At 36.9% G+C, this 13,818-nt stretch overlaps 1 protein-coding gene across 1 annotated transcript in view; it reads left to right on the forward strand.

Moving 5' to 3' along the window:
* Positions 1-296: 296 nt before the first annotated feature.
* The window catches only part of LOC149829074 (RIBOSOMAL RNA PROCESSING 5), a 110,077-nt gene continuing 96,555 nt past the window's right edge, over positions 297-13,818 (forward strand). The window contains exons 1-4 of the mRNA XM_090017890.1: positions 297-484; positions 575-783; positions 892-1,059; positions 1,183-1,347. Coding sequence (XP_089874016.1) covers positions 370-484; positions 575-783; positions 892-1,059; positions 1,183-1,347 — 657 coding nt within the window. The 5' untranslated portion in view covers positions 297-369. The remainder of the gene's footprint in view (positions 485-574; positions 784-891; positions 1,060-1,182; positions 1,348-13,818) is intronic.

Consider the following 13,818-nt stretch of genomic DNA (forward strand, 5'->3'; position numbering starts at 1 on the left):
TGAAACCCTATATTTTAATATTATTTCAATAGAAAACTATTTTTTATGATAAAATATTTAAAAATAGTTTTTTATTGATAAAAAATCCGTGTCATCGTGCCCCATTTTTGAAAAAAAAAACCGAACTTTCCAGCCGAATCCGAATCCCAAGTCATCGAGTCAACAAATCAGTGTGACTATCGGATGGAGTCATACCCGATCCATTGACACCCCCCAACGCCAACTAAAAACCTAGCCGCCTTAAAACCCTTCGAGCCGACAACCGAGCAACCCGCTCGTCCCTTTTCAATTCTTAAACCCCAACTCTCCCCCTCCCCTTCTCTCCCTTTCTCCTTCAGCTGCTGCACCTCTCGGCCGAATCAGCCGAAGATGGCGGCAAATAAATCTTCGAAGCGGAAAGCAGACGGCCGCCGCCTCTCGGCCGCCCCCAAACCCAACGTCAACATGTCCACAGAGGAAGACGATGCTCCCGATTTCCCTCGAGGTTTGATCCCCCACTCGCCGTTTCCCCTTCTCACTCTGCGCTTGCCCACTCCAACATGATGCTCTTCTTGTGTGTTTTTCCTTCTCCTAGGAGGCGGCAGCGTTCTGAGTCGCTCGGAGGTCGTGGCGGCGAGGACGGAAGCGGAGGTGGAGTTCGATCTGGAAGAGAGAGCGCGAGAGTCCATGAAGAAGCGCTACCGCATGAAGAAGGTCTTCTCTGAAGAGGATGATTTCGGTTCTCTTTTCGGAGATGGAGTTGGCAGCAAGCTTCCGAAGTTCGCGAATAAGATCACCCTCAAGGTAATCGGAAGAAGAGACTCTTTGCTTCGTTTGGGTGATTCTAGTCTTCGGATTGGCACGAAGGTGATTCTTTGATGTAATTCTTGTTTGTGTTGCTTGCTTGAGTAGAATGTCGCTCCTGGAATGAAGATGCTCGGCGTCATTTCTGAAGTGAACTCGAAGGACCTTGTTGTGAGCCTCCCTGGTGGATCGAGGGGATACGTCAGAGCAGAGGAAGCGTCCGATTTACTCGTAGAAAGTAAAGCCAATGGACTCTCCTTCGGGCGTCAGAAAAATGTAATGCAACCTGAAAATTAGCTTCTTAATTCTCTAGCTTCCAGGAGCTTGTGTTCGGTGCTTCATCGATATAGTCTGATGTGTTTTTTTTCTGAGCTTTCGATGGATGTTCTCCTTTTGCAGGACCTTGAAAGCAGTGGCTTTCTTGGTACGTTTTCTGTTGGGCAGCTTGTTTCTTGCATTGTTTTGGAGGTGGAGGATCACCATGAAAGCAAGAGGGTCTTGCTGTCTTTACGTCTTTCCTTACTGCATAAGGGGCTTACGTTGGACTTGGTCCAAGTGGGAATGGTATGTCACCATAAGCCACTCATGTAAAGATTGCATTAACCATCTTGTTTTTTGTGTGCATTGTTCCTATGAAATTTTTTGAGGCTGAGGTTGAGACTGACAAAAGGATAAAAAGCACATAAGAGATGAACATAAAGAAGAGAAAAACATTCTACTAAGCAAATATGTGATAGTTCTGCTTGTAATGCAATATCTAATAAGTTTAGCATCCAAAAAGATTGGTTATACATAGGAATACATCCCTCCATCTCAGATTTTAAGTTTATCAGTTATCTTGTTTGTGTTTCATTTTTCTCGAAGTGCATGACACTGATATATACTACATGTGTGGTGGAGGGAAAATAATCATCTTTTTAGGCCAACCTTTGTAGGTAACCATGGAACATCGCACGTCAAACTACTGAATACGACAATCATTTTCAGAATGCTACATGTTGAAAGTACTTGTAGTGTACATTGCAAAAATGTGTCGAGATCACTTTTAATGGGACCAAAAGAAAACCTAGATTAGCAATTTACGAGCCTTTTTTTAAATCACATTTGTGATCAAAGATGAACAATTAGATGATATTATGATAGCAAATTGCGACCTTGTCCTGAAGTTGAGACTTGGCTCACAGTTTGCACCTTAGAACAGAGTACTTGGCTGCCAAAAATCGACCAAGACAACTAGCAAATGGGATGCCAAAGTCAGGTTGTGCATTCCCTTAGGGTAGGGTGAGCCTCTAGTAGAGAGAGAGGACCTGATTTGAGGGTTGACCAATCCTTCATGAATTTCTCATTAACCAGGACCTCTTTACAATTAGAAATAACCCTCATTTATTATCCTAACATGTTCGTGTAAAATTGTCTATGAAAAGACAATACGCATATGAGCACAAATAATATAGAAAAGATGTGCACGAAGGCACTCTCACAACACTTGAACAAAGTATGCAAAAACGTAAAAATAATAAACATGCACAATGGCATGTATTTTATAGAAAGAACCAAATGCTTGAGACTCTCAAGCTTAGGGACAACAAGAGGGGAACACCCCTATTTATACAAGAAGGAGGAGGTGCAAGGGGGCTCCCAAAGGAGTCGTTGGGGAGCCCCCAACGACTCTATTGGGGGACCCCCAATGCACCTTTTTGGAAAAAAGGAAAAAGAATAAAAAATAAAAAGATACAAAAAAATAAAAAGAAAAAAGATACAACATATTCCAAATGGAATATGCGCAAGAGGTGAAATTACAATTATACCCTTATCGGGTAATAAAAAAGAAAAAATATATAAATATACATATTTATATAAATAGAGATACATATACATATAAATATTTATATGTATATGTATCTCTATGTATATAAGTATATATATTTATATTTACATCAACGAATTTAGGAGATACATTTTAAGACCCCCCCTCAAACTTACGGTGTGATGACCGCAAGTTTGCCAAGGAGGAAATAAAATCTGGGCGAACAAAGAGCTTTGGTGAAGAAGTCGGCAAGCTGATACTCAGACGTTACGTATGGTAGATCAATGACCTTCTTCAAGTATTCTTCTCTGACATAATGGCAATCCATCTCTATATGCTTTGTTCGCTCGTGAAAAGTGTGATTCTTGGCAATATAAATTGCACTTTTGTTGTCACAGCACAACTTTGTTGGTTCTTTGATAGATACTCCCATATCTTTCAAAAGGCGTCAAATTCATACAATTTCCATGGTGGTAGATGCCATGACTCTATATTCGGCTTCAGTGGATGACAGGGAGACCTTCTGTTGCTTTTTACATCGCCATGAGATCAAAGACTCACCTAAGAAAACACAGAAACCAGTGGTGGAGTGACGGTTCCTGGGGTCACCTCCCCAATCTGAGTTAGTATAAGCAAGCAATTTCAATTCAGAAGAAGAGGATATGAATACTCCCTTATTCACAGTTCCCTTTAAGTATCTGATGATGCGAAGCACAACACTCATATGAACGGTTGTAGGAGCGTGCTGAAACTGGCTGGCGATGTGTATAGCATGTGACAAATCGGGTCGAGTAATGCTAAGATACATTAAAGAACCTACTAACTGCCTGTAAGGAGTAGGATCGGTTAGAGGAACACCGTCGTCAATCTTCATTTTTGCTTCCACAACTTCAGGAGTTTCACATACTTTGTCATCAGAAATACCTGACCTGTCAATAATCTCGCAGGCAAGTTTAGATTGAGATAGAAAATAACCACGTTGCGAATAGGCAACCTCAATTCCAAGAAAATATGTCAAAAAACCTAAGTCTGACATCTCAAATTTTGAAGTCAAGACGGACTTAATACCCTTGACTCCTTGAACATCATCTCCTGTAATTAACATATCATCAACGTAGAGCAACAAAATTACAATCCCTGCATTAGATTTTCTAGTAAACAAAGCAGTGTCAGTATAACATGAGGAAAAACCATTTTCCAGCATTACACTGGTAAACCTATCATACCAGGCTTTGGGAGCCTGCTTTAAACCATAGAGAGCCTTTCGAAGACGAAGAACTTTGTCTTTAGGAATTATCATGCCTGGTGGGGCATCCATATATACTTCTTCGTTGAGATCAACATTTAAGAAGGCATTTTTAACATTCATTTGAAAAATGTTCCAATTTCTAATAGATGCAATAGTAATAAGACACCTAACCGTAACCTATCGAGCTAGAGGGGCAAAGGTTTCTTCGTAATCAATTTCATACTCTTGCCCATATCCTTTAGCAACTAAGCGAGCTTTATACCTTTCTAGAGAACCGTTGCTCTTAGTTTTAACTTTAAAGACCCATCGACAACCTATAGTTTTCTTTCCTATAGGTAGAGTTTGGAAATCCCAAGTTTTTGCCCTTTTAAGAGCATTAAGTTCACTTTGCATGGCTTCTTGCCATTCTATACATTTTTTAGCTTCTTCAAAATTTGTTGGTTCAAAATAAGAGTGAATGACACTTAGACAAGCCCTATATCGGGGTGAAAAAGAATCAAAAGAGACAAAACGAGTTGGAGGTCTTCTATTCCTTTCAGATCTTCTATGGTCAAGAGGGGTGGAAAGCTCACTATATTGATCAATAGCACTTCTAAAGGTGTCTTGGTTTCTACGAGAGTAGGTTATAGGCTCACTTGGAACTCTACTTTCTGGATCATTGAGTGAATTATGTTCACCAATATCTTCATTATTTTCCTCATCATGGTTTAATGATACATCATCATCACTAGATATGTCATCATTACTAGACAATAAGTTGAATAAGGAGTAATCAAAATTTTCTTGTTGAGAAATATTTTTTTCAAAACCACTCTCATTTTCTAAAAAAGTTACATTTCTAGAGACATATAGCTTATCATCTCGATGGTCGTAACAACGAAAACCTTTTTGGGTTTCAGAATAACCAAGAAAAGCACAAGGAATAGCCTTGGGAGAAAGCTTGTCATTCTTATTCGTAAGTATGAAACACTTACATCCAAAGACTCTTAACCTATTATAATCAGGTTCGAGCTTATGTAATACCTCAAAGGGAGATATTTTACCTAATAAACTAGATGGTAAGCGATTTATCAAATAAACATAAGCAAAAGCTGCTTCAGCCCAAAAATTTTTAGGAATATTTTGAGATATAAGGAGAGTCCTAGTGGTCTCGATAATGTGTCTATGTTTTCTTTCAGCCAACCCATTCTGTTGAGGCGTTTTAGGACAGGACCTTTGGTGAACAATACCGTGATCCTCGAGATAGACCTTAAATCGATTGGAGAGATATTCTCCTCCAGAGTCACTTCTAAAGATCTTTATGTTACTGCTGAATTGGTTCTTAATCATTGAATGAAAATTTTTAAAACTTGAAAACACTTCATGTTTAAACTTAAGAAAATATATCCACGAATATCTGGAAAAATCATCTACAAATATTACGTAATAGGAAAAGCCTTCTTTTGAAACAACAGGTGCATGTCCCCAAACATTCGAATGGACAATTTCGAAAGTTTTAGAAGAGAACATAGTTCTTTGCTCAAAAGGTAAACTTCACATTTTTCCAAGAATACAGTCATTACAAGAAAAAAAGCTTTTACATAGGTCTTTTACAAAATGTAAATATGATAACTTGGTGATATTAGGATGACCAAGTCTTTTGTGCCATACATTTATATCTTTATGTCGGGCAACATTACACAAAACTTTTGAACTTGAAGAGATTCCATATAATATAAATCTCCTCTTCTAAAGCCTTCCCCAATCAATTTCTCGGACTGACGATCCTGTATTAAACATTTATCACAAGAGAATTTAATATCGCAGCCATGGTCCGTGAGTTGAGAAACAAAGAGGAGATTTAAGTTTAGTTTAGGTATAAATCTGATTTTTGGAATAAAAAATTCTTGAGTTTCAAAATTACCTATTCCTTTAATTTCAAGAGAGGTTCTATCCGCAGTGGAGACAAAAGATGGGGAACCATTTTTTGAGTAATCGGAGAGTGAAAACATGTTTGGGGACATATGAAAGGATGCACCGGAGTCCAAAAGCCAAGAGATTTTACTTGGAGAAGAAGTGGATACGGCCGCACCGGAGGTAGATCCTTTGAGGAGAGGTTGAAGAGCTTCTACTATTTGATTTATAGAGAGGGTCCCACTTGAAGATGCCTCCTCTTTCTGTGGTACACCAGTGGTAGCCATGGCTAGGAGCTTCTTCCATTTGGGACAAACATGTTTGATATGCCCCGGTTCTTTACAAAAATGACAAATAGTTTTGCTATAGTCCCTTTTCCCTCTTTGTCCACCATTTTCTCCTTGATTTTGAAATTTAAAGTGAGGGGGACAATAGGTTCTTACATTGTTTCCGGGTCTTGATACGGCATTAACCTCACTATTTTCTTCAATACTACAAGGAACCGCAAGAACATTTGGTCCTTGTTTACATAAATTCATACGAGTCTCTTCACCACTTAATTTGGTGAGAACATCTTCAAGAGAAGGGGGAGAAAAGGAGGAGAGAAGAGATGACCTTATTTGCTCAAATTCGGGCCTTAGCCCATTCAAAAAGTTGAAGAACCGATCTTCTTCAAGTTGCTTGTGACGGAGCTTAATTGCCTCTCCACTCCATTTTGTTTCACGCATTGCAAGCTCATCCCAAATAGAGGAAAGATCGACAAAGTATTCTCTAATCGTCATATCACCTTGAGTAAGAGAAATAGCCTTCTTTTGAAGGTAGTACTTATGAGAGAGATCCCTTGATGTGTACATTTTTTCAAGATAATGCCAAGCTTCCGATGCCTTTTTGAATTTAATAATATTGACATTAATCTTGGTTTCCACGGATGAGAAAAACCATGAAAGAATCATGAAATTCTTCATTTCCCATTCATCGTGCTTCTTGGAGTATTCTTCAAGGGCTTTGGTTCTTTCTTCCCCCTCAAGAATCTTGATTTTGCCTCCATTTACCACGGTAATCTTGGGTTCCGGTTCCGAAATTGTGCCAAGTACATATCCCCATAGGCCCTTCCCTTTTATATGAGCCTCCATATTTCCGGCCCAAACATTATAGTTGGACCCATTTAATTTGAAACCAAGAGCAAAATGAGACTCTTTTTCGCCCATTAGAGAGAAAAGAGGTAGAGGAAAAAGCGTACCAACACAATATTTCCAACACCAACTTTGCACAAGATTCTTCTAAAATATTTGAGAAGAAATATCCACCACTTCAAACTTCAAAGACCGGAAGACACGTTTTTCGAGACACTTGAAAATGGAGAATCCCACGATCTTCAATAATCAACCTTGCTCTGGTACCATGTAAAATTGTCTATGAAAAGACAATACGCATATGAGCACAAATAATATAGAAAAGATGTGCACGAAGGCACTCTCACAACACTTGAACAAAGTACGCAAAAGCGTAAAAATAATAAACATGCACAATGGCATGTATTTGATAGAAAGAACTAAATGCTTGAGACTCTCAAGCTTAAGGAAAACAAGAGGGGAACACCCCTATTTATACAAGAAGGAGGAGGTGAAGGGGGCTCCCAAAGGAGTCGTTGGGGAGCCCCCAATGACTCTATTGGGGGACCCCCAATGCACCTTTTTGGAAAAAAGGAAAAAGAATAAAAAATAAAAAGATACAAAAAAATAAAAAGAAAAAAGATACAACATATTCCAAATGGAATATGCGCAAGAGGTGAAATTACAATTATACCCTTATCGGGTAATCAAAAAGAAAAAATATATAAATATACATATTTATATAAATAGAGATACATATACATATAAATATCTATATGTATATGTATCTCTATGTATATAAGTATATATATTTATATTTACATCAACGAATTTAGGAGATACATTTTAACAGTTCGAGTTGTCAATACTTCATACTCAACCAATTGAATCCTTACCACCAAAAACCCAACCGTAAATACCCAATAAGAAATGACCCTCTAACGTTGACACAATTTAGACTCAACTTAGTAACTAATTTGTGACTCAGTCTAGTCATAGATTTGTATGAATCCACCTCCTTGAGACACATCTTGTCTTTAAAGTGTGAAATATGCAAATAGTTTCAACAATAAGTGTGGTAACATGATTCTCATTAAGGATATTTCGGTCATTATGAACTTAATCCAACTTTTATAGTGGCAAACTCTTTCATCTCCATGGCCAATAGAAATGTACCTCTTGTGGCAGCTATCACTTGAATATGTATTCACCTATGTCATGTGCGGGTGCGGATACGTGTGCGGGTGTGGCGATGCCACAGGTTAAAAAAACTTATGTGCGACTATCTAATTTTTAACAGGTTTAAGTTAACACTAATGAAATAAAAACAATTATCATATCACTATTCTCTATTTGTATATAATGGTTCTAAAAGCATGAAGATTGTATTATTCTATGTTGTTGACATTAGTCATTACAGGGAATGATGAGACTAGGATCAATCAACTAAAGGTAATTTTGCATGACAAATTCCACATGAAGGACCTTGGAGTGTTACAATATTTTTTTGGGGTGCAGGTAGATCAAAACAGAGATTCCTTGGCTTTGATTCAAAGCAAATATGGTTAAGATCTTCTTCAACATAACAAGATGCTTTAGTGTAAACGAACAAAAACTCCCATGGCTTTAACTACCAAATGGCAAGATAATTAAGATGGTGATGCACTTCTTGATCAGCCAGAGAAGTTTAGGAGTATTGTGGGTGCTCTTCAGCATCTGACTTGTACTAGACCAGATTTAGTGCATGCAGTTAATCAAGTTTTACAATTCATGCATGCTCTCGGGAAAAGCCATATGGAAGATGTTAAAAGAATTGAGGTACATTAAGGGCACAATCTCAGATGGCTTGATTTATAAAAAAGGTACATGGATGACATCTCATTCTCCACTTGTTGTTGTAGTTTATTCAGATGCCGACTGAATAGGTAATCCGAGTACGAGGCGGTTAATGATAGGGTATGGTGTGTATTTTGGCTCATATCTTGTCTCTTGGTCTACTAAGAGACACCAGAAGGTAGCCAGATCCAGTACATAGGCAGAATATAGGGCTATGGTTGCCGTGACAGAGTTTTTGTGGATTTGTCATTTTCTTGTTGCATTGCATCAAAAGGTTGGGAAGTCACTATTATTTGCGATAACAGAAGTGCGATCCACTAATCCAGTTCAACCCAACAAAAGAAAACATGTTGAGCTGGATCAACATTTTGTGCGGTAGAGAGTAGAGGATGGAGAGATTCAACCCACATTTATTTCTAGTGAGCAACAAGTTGCAGATTTGTTCACTAAACCTCTTTCGGTTCGGAGATATTGGTTCTTGAAAGGAAAACTGTCCATGGTGCTCACCCATGTACAGTTTGATGGGGAGTGTTAAAGAATATCCATGATCCGCAATCCATTTGTATCTGTTTGTGTTTATGTTTGTACTCAAGGGTATATTTGTCATTCAAGTTAAAAGGGTCAAGTCTTGCAATATTATGTATTGACTTGGGGTATTTTTGTATATGAAATTACATAAAAGAAAACCTAAGAGGACATCCACCCTATTCAACTTTGGTGAGTTCTCTCTTGCTGCGGTCATATTTGTTTTCTTCTATTCTTCTTTGCTTGATGCACAAATCCCAATGCACACACTACATCAAATAGAATTAATTCCAACCATGATGGAGCATAGACAAGGAAAGAGAATGAGATTGGTTACAAGTCTTTGAGGTTTAGAACTAAGATGACTAGGAAATTGGAGGTAGAGTATGCTTGTCGCTTTAGAAGTCCAATGACTCAAGTCCCCAGAGTTAAGTGTAGTTAATTGAAGCATCTTGAAGCAATTAAGGAGTGTCTTATTGTCGAGGTCCCTAGCACGCACACGTGCAATAAGTAGGTAAATTGAGAGTGTAACGAACCCAACTAATCCTCGTAAAAATAATGTATTTATTTATTTTTAACAATTGCGGAAACAAACCCAAGGATTCAGGGTCTCACAAATTTAATATACCAAACCACAATAAATAGTGCATTGAATCAAATGAGAAATAATCAATTTTATTAATCAATTAAATAATTTCAAATAACTAAGATAGAAAATCGTCTATCACAAGGAGCCGCTCTGTCAAATAACTCAGAACTGGTCACAGGGCTCACAATCTCCAGCTATCAAGTCACCCCATCACTGAGCACCCGGACATGTAAAACAAATTTTTGAAGACGGGTAAGAACCAAAGTTCTTTGTACGAATTCCTCTAAAAATTCAATTAGTAAGGAAATAACATAAACCAAATTCATGCATAAATTTCAGAGAAATATCACAACAATTTTCCATAATCAACTTATCATTTAAGCATTTAAACAAATGCTATGCATTAACAATTATCATGCAAAACATAATAAATATGAATGAATGGACTAATGCAAAACACTAAAGATGCACAATTCAATGCACATACATGAACTTATTAAGTTATTTATCAGAGTTGTTTTTGCATGCACGTACCTAATAAATGCACACAATTTTAGTTTTCATTTTTCCTTAAACCCACATATACTCAAAACGGGTACAAATTCTCGAAATTCAAGTTAGGTTCCCAGTTGTAGCTTAACACAATTTTTATTTTATTATTGGGTTCTACACTTATTCCTGGACCGATATCAGGAATCATCACCTTCCATCGGAACATTATGAATCCTTACTTAATGTCGGGATATCAATGAAAAATTTCAACCACTGACGCCACTTTCTTGGTATACCATAACTACAACTGAGTCAACACCACCACCTCCAAGTAAAGTGGCCGAAATCTCCCTAAAACCGTGGTTGGGAGGTAAATCACTACATCGGGTTCAGGGGCACAATCATACACAGAGTTTTCGTATCCTCACGGTCCCCCATGACCGCTATCCAAGATTCACATACTGTGAAAGGGACATCAAGGAAGAGATTAATTACACTGTTTTGTCTTTTTTACCTTTTAAACAATTTCAAGTTCTTTACACAAGAACCGTTTTGCAAATCCATGCAAAACCCATCTCGGACTCTCGCTCGCCACATTTTTAACAGTGCAATTAATTTTGTAAAAACCAATAATTTTCAGAAATAAATTTTGCAATCCATAAATTAACCAACACAAGTAGAGAAACACATGATCCTGGCCTATACGGCCTACAGTGGTTCATATCTGGCCACAAAAGCATCTCAAAGTGATTTATGCATCTTTTGCAAAATTTTAGTGAACATGTCACACACACCTTGTTTCAAAACATGTAAACAATGCATATTCAATCATACAACATGAATGCTCATAAAACCAATTGCATACACATGCAAACAGATACTTGCAACACATTATCATGATCAATTCCATGCATAAACAACTAATATGCGCATGATCATGTTTATGCAAACATCAAAATAAACTTCAGAATTTTTATGTGTATGATATGTACATTTGTAACATAGTATTTGAATGCATAAACATGCACAATCAAATCACATGCAGTCCATATGAATGCAGGTCTGAACATAGCCAAACTGTTCAGAAATAACATTCAACATAATGCAAACCCAACATATTGCCAATCTGGTCAGATTGCAAACACCTAAGTATGCACAACAGTATGACCAGATTGCATATACTCTACCCATTGATAGTTTGATCAGATTTTTCAATATCAAATCGTGGCCAATTTGATCAAAATCCACATTCCAAAACCGTGACAATCTGATCAGATTGCACAAGAGCCAAAAAATGGCAAATCTGGTTCAAATTTAACTACACCATGCACCATTCAGCAAGTCTGATATCTATTGCATAATCATGCCCAACAATATACTATCAACAACATGTCGTTGCTGTACTAAAGTGAGTAGCAACATGCTGTCACCAGCATGCTGTGAACAAGTTATTGCAGCACAATTGTGCAACAATGTGCTGCCCAGAACAACTTGTAAAAACACTTCTATATGCAACAGATAACAGTCCACACTTATAACAAAATAATCAGATTTGAAATTAGTCAACAAGACATGTATATACATCATTCCACAACAACCAACATAATAGCATATGCTCAATTTGATGACAGTCAACTCAACAACATAAATTTAGAGTTGATGAGAGTCAACATAACATGAAAACATATTTGATGGCAGTTTTACAACAAAAAAAATTCAGACTTGACGATAGACAACTTAACAACAAAAAATTCAGGTTGATGCAAATTAATATATAGTCACCCTATAGCCTTTATAAAAAATAACTGCATAGTTAATCTGATAACCATCAAGATTCACATATACAGTTAAGTTTGATCGGCATCAAAACATGTAATTAATGCTATTCATAGTTCACAAACTAATAGCCAAAATCAGATTTATTGACGGTCCACAAAATAACATGTCATCAAATCTGAAAACAATTATCAAAACCACATAATAAGATTCATTAACAGTCAACCAAAATAACTTTTGGATAAATCTGCAGACAGTCCTTAGGTACAACATATACCGATCTGTTATCTAATCTCAATCACATCACATGGTCAAATCTGATCAACATAATATGCTAACACATATATTTTTTTATAACAGTCCATGATCAACTTTGATAATAGTCTACCACAATATACTTATGATCAAAACAACAGACTATCATTACATATACTAGATCAAGTTTGATAACATCATAAAACAAATTTCTACAACAGGTCTGATCAACATGCACTCATAGCCAACAGTGCCGACCTGATCAGATTGCTCATGCCCTCATGCTTCGTCAATCTGGTTAGATTGCACAACCAAGCAAGGCAACAGTCTAATCAGATTGCTCATGCAACACATCGACAATCCGATCAGATGCTGTCGGTATCAAGAAATATATGGGAAAGACTGGTTCAGACTTTGCAATAGCATATATGCATATCGGCTGGTCTGAACTGTATCAAAGCTGATCCCCAACAATACTTATGTATTGTTCTTTGAACATGCACAATAAAATAAGAATATGCCAAAATTAGCAGGACCAAAAAATTATATATATATACACGTATATATTCAGCATAGAAAGACTGCAGAAATTGACATGTATTTCTATGATATGTGAATTCAAGAATAAATCGATGTTGAACACATGCTTAAACATGAAAAATCAATGGCATGTTCACATCCAATAAAAAATACATGAAATCGTGTCTTGATGCATATTTTTATACATGTTTTGAATTAGATTTCCCTTTTCCATTCAAACTTACACATAAATAAGATTTAAAACTACTTCTCTCCATACGAATCTAGAGAGGAACCTGTACCTTACGTAGCGTAGAAACATAAAAAAAATTGACGGATATGGAAGAAAAGCTGAATTTTCTTCTTTTCTTCTTTCTTTCTCTTTTTTTTTTTTTTTTCTTTCTGTAACGCTCCAAAATTTCGACTTGTGATTTCGAAAACATTATCGAAAAACCTTTCAAAGATTTAAAGTTTTAACTTTAAAAAAATGACAGCGGAAGACATTTAGAAATGAGCACAAGTCAACAATCTTGGGTACGTTAGCGAAAAAAAACCCATCATTCACATGAACAACAACTTAAAGGAATTGAGGAAATAAGACAATAGATTAAAAATCTGCAGTTTATTACAAAATGAGCATTTTCCCAAAGTTAATAATCTAAAGAAAAACTCAAAAAGACTCAGAGTCAAGCCGCCAACAGAAAGAAGATAAATCTTGATCCATATTGCACCACGCCATCGGTCGCCTGTGAAGTCCTACTCCTCACCTGCCCATGAAATGATTCAGTTTCATAACAAACCAGTAGGTGCACGAATAGATAAGTAGAATGAAAATAAAGCAGGACATTCATGAGATAAACAGTTATGATATTAAAACAATCAATACAGTTGTAATCTATTCTAACAAGTGTAACATGTGCAAAGAGCTATTGTTTGAATCATTTCAAGCAGCGTAAGTCTCAAACAACTACAACTATTCAAA

The sequence above is a fragment of the Nuphar pumila genome, chromosome 9 (assembly GCF_984573655.1).
Source record: "Nuphar pumila chromosome 9, dmNupPumi1.hap1.1, whole genome shotgun sequence".
NCBI lineage: Eukaryota > Viridiplantae > Streptophyta > Magnoliopsida > Nymphaeales > Nymphaeaceae > Nuphar > Nuphar pumila.